The 3,898-nt window shown below is 44.6% G+C and overlaps 1 protein-coding gene across 1 annotated transcript in view; it reads right to left on the reverse strand.

Annotated features, from left to right (window-relative positions):
• Positions 1–1,723: 1,723 nt before the first annotated feature.
• The window catches only part of LOC101981391 (glutathione S-transferase alpha-3-like), a 19,551-nt gene continuing 17,376 nt past the window's right edge, over positions 1,724–3,898 (reverse strand). Inside the window, exons 6-7 of the mRNA XM_026785601.1 lie at positions 3,840–3,896; positions 1,724–2,048 (exon numbers count right to left, since the gene is read on the reverse strand). Coding sequence (XP_026641402.1) covers positions 1,929–2,048; positions 3,840–3,896 — 177 coding nt within the window. The 3' untranslated portion in view covers positions 1,724–1,928. The remainder of the gene's footprint in view (positions 2,049–3,839; positions 3,897–3,898) is intronic.

Consider the following 3,898-nt stretch of genomic DNA (forward strand, 5'->3'; position numbering starts at 1 on the left):
CAAGTGACGGGAGCTGACGCAGTGAGGGCTGTTCAGAGGAGCGAGGCCTTAGCATGGGATGGAGTGTGTGGGTGATTGCTGGCCAGCTCAAGGCCATGGCCACAGGGACAGGGCTCCTCATAGTGCAGTGTGATCTCCAGCGAGACTGGAGAGAATAAGGTCAGAGATCAAGCGTAACAAGAAGAAAGCACCCCTGCCCCCCTTCTTTTCCCAAACCCAGCGAAAATGAATCTTGCATAATTGAAAAAAATCTCATCTCAGGAATAGCACATATTTTATGTCAGAATCTGCCAGGATTTCTGATGAGCCTGATAGAAACCTGTTTCATTTCCATGTGAGGTAACGAGTAGATGCGAGTCCTCATACATCTGTTCGGAGGAGGCGATAAAGATAACATCACTGGAGGTATTGTGCTGTAGATACCATCTGTATTTTATCTCTCCCAAGCCCTCCTCACCTCCGGACCAACCCCCTTCCCTCCCTTCCATTTACTTCAGCATGCCTTTGTGTGTGTGTTGCCTCTCTCATTCTCACTTTCCCAAATCTTGTTCTGCTTTTTCCACACCTCATGCCCTCCTGTTTACAGGAATGCACTGGATAAGGCAGCAGACAGGCAGACATGGGGTAGTAACCATGAGCTTACCTCTGATCCCCAAGCACAAGGCAGAGGGAGGTAACTGGGAAACTGGGGATAGCATGGGCTTTTGAAATCTCAAGTCCCATCTCCAGTGGCACGCCTTGTTCCACAAGGAGACCTCCTAATCCTTTCAGTCAGATCCACCAGCTGGGACCAAGTATTCAAATATTTGAGCCTCTGGGGTTATTCTAATTTGAACCACTACTTCTAGTGTGTCATGGTGCAGATTCAAAATGCTGCCCTCAGACTCATGCATTCAAATCATGGTTCCCAAGCATGTTATCCAATCCTAAAATGTGACTGAATGATAACGGGTCTAACCTAAGCAAAGGATTGATCCACTGATTGATTTAAAAAAAAATGAATACAGTGTTGGAAGACAGTGAACTGTAGGAGGTAGGGTGTAATGGGAGGAACTAGGTTGCCAGGGGTTCATGGCTTTGGAAGCATATCCTGTCCCCTGGCCCGAATATTCCTCTTCTCTGCTTCTCAGTTGTCCAGATCGAAGCAACTCTTTCCCTACATTCTCTCTACTTGATATTCTGATGCATTTCTGTCCCCAAACAAATGGATCCAACTGCCCATAGAGTGAAGACCCTGACACTGGAAACAAAAGTCAATCTTTCCTCCCATTGGCTTGTCCCTCTGGAGTGTCTTCACAGCAACAAGGAACTAACACACAGGGAAAGGGAGAATGTTCTTGGTTTCTGAAACAGAGATTTGAGTGACTTTTTATTATGACGTTTATTACATTTTTTTTACAGTAATTTGAGCTCCTGGGGCTAGGGAAATGATTATATTTGCTCTATTCATCATTCATGCCAACCGAGGAGGAATGAATGCTCTATATTGAACATAAATATACTGTTTGAGAACTTGAACAAGAAAAAGGCTATGTAGTTGAAGAAAACAGTTCTTCACTGTGTGAGTATGCACATGGATGCGTGTGTTTGGTCAGAAAGGGCACTGGTCATCAGGAAAGATTATATCTGTATGAGCCAGGGTTTGACATGAAGGTTTCTACTTACTTGTGTTTAAGCAGGATATGACAACTATTTCATGGTGATATTTGAATACTCCAGAGTCTAAGAAGCTTGTTCTGTTTTATTGAAATTCAAAGAAATTTCCCAGGAAGTGATCATGATTTTAATTTTGTTTACAATCAAAGCAAAATGCACAAACGTCAGAAAACCTGACAATAAGTAGGATCAACATGTAATCCAAACACTTCATTGTTGCAAAGCTTTAGAAGGTTGGCCTTGGGACTGTTACACAGCCGTGTTTGCCTGATTTAAGTGAAAGCCTTCATTACTGATTCTACGCATTTCTCATCCTCCAAAGGCTTCCTCTGGCTACCAGGCTGAAGAAACTTCTTCACTGTAGGGAGGTTGCTGACTCTGGTTCTCAGTGCCTGCAACAAACAAATCAGAGCCTCAGAGAGCAGCTGAAGAGAAAGCTATTATTACATGTGCAGTCCTGCACCCCTGCCAGTCCAAAGACCAACTGATCCCCTCCATTGGCAGCATGTGGAGGTTGGAGGCAGATACTCAGGATGAAGTTGAGAGGGAAAACTGGAGCTTTCCCCCATGTATCTTAAAGACTCATTCTGCTCCCAGCATCCTCATCTTTGCACTTTAACCCTGTAGACTCATCCTTCTCTACAATTTAAGGACGAACAGCTTATTTCCCAGATGTTGTTGATACCTAGACAGACCCAAATAGATAAAACAAAGATCTGGGTCAATAGGTTCCTAACCGTGGTAGAAAATATAACGGAAAACCTGGGTCCAGTCACAACCAGCTGTCACACTGAGGAAGGGAAGTGGGAATTGCCGGGGGCTGGCAGGAGAGCCCACTGGTTACAGCACTTGTCTGGTGGATGCAAGGGTTAATCACTAGCACCAAACAAAACAAAGTCAAATAAAGCCAGTAGGGGAGCTGCAGGATGCTCAGTGGGCAAAGTGCCTGCTATGCAAGCATAAGGATATGAGTTTGGATGCCCAGAACCCACATAAAAGCAAGTACAATAGTATATGTATTTGCCGCAGGGCTGTGGTGCAGAGGGTGGAGAAGACAGCTCCGAAATTAATTGATGAGTCAGCCTAGCTTTATAGATGAGCTCCTGGCTCAGTGGGTGACTCCTCAAAAGATTGTCAGAGCCCCTTCTGGCAGGAATCAGCAAGGGGTACCTGGGAGGGGGTGCGAAGTTACAGGAAATGGCAGATTAAGAGAAATAAAGATAGAAACATAGGATAGACCAGGAGGATTGAAGATAAATACCAAACAGCACCAAGTTTATTTCTCAGCCAGCAAATTACTAATAACAGGCAAAAGGCAGAACAAAGGGCAGTCCCGTCAGCTACCCACTTCCCTGCACTGTCCTTGGGAGGAAGCTCAACCGGGTGCATTACCTAATTCAGCTAAGTACATTCTAATCTCTAAGGAGGAGTGCCTCCAACTGGCATACCAGCCCAAATCTTAATAGATAATGTGTTCTTTTATCTGGGCAAAAATGCCCTTTTTATGGGATTAATCAGAACTTTCTCATAGCCCTGAAGGATACAGGCAGAGCAAGCCAGCTTGAACTCAAATGACTTCTTTAAGACAGTAATGACTCCAGCTAGAAGCTGGGTCCCACATGCGCTCCCACAAAAGACATGATGGAGAGTGTTCCAAGAAGGCATCCTATGTATACCACTGTCTTCCATATGCATAAGAACATTCATACACACCAGATGAACACATGCATACAACTCATGCACAGACACACACATGCACACATGTGCACACACACACACGGAAAGTTTTTGGATTGTGGAAATATGTCAGTGAGGGGGACCATTGTAGAAATAAATGCAAGGTTTCATAACATAAGATGTTTGAAAAGACCTCCCCAGATAGGTTCAGTGTGGAAGGACAAGACTATAGCAGTGAAAGAGAGAATCTTATTGAAATCAGGGTCAAAGCCAAGCTGGAATAGGTTATGGGGAGAGAGCGTGAAGCCTTAAGCTCTTTTCATCATACAAGAAAAGTGTACTTCCTGAGATAGCATGTGTCTCAGACTTAGGGTCTAAAAATCTCATTTTGTAGGTATAACCAGGGGCAAGGAGTGAAGGCGGGAGGAAACTAGAAGTTGGGTCAAACTATCGTATCCCATGAGGTAAGGTCTGGGCTGCCCCTCAGAGTGTTTGAAATAGAGCACCTTCAACAGAGGGAAGTTGTCCAAAGCACTGGGGTCCAGCTCTTCCACATGGTAGAGAA

Source organism: Microtus ochrogaster, linkage group LG2 (genome assembly GCF_000317375.1).
Source record: "Microtus ochrogaster isolate Prairie Vole_2 linkage group LG2, MicOch1.0, whole genome shotgun sequence".
NCBI classification, from domain to species: Eukaryota; Metazoa; Chordata; class Mammalia; order Rodentia; family Cricetidae; genus Microtus; species Microtus ochrogaster.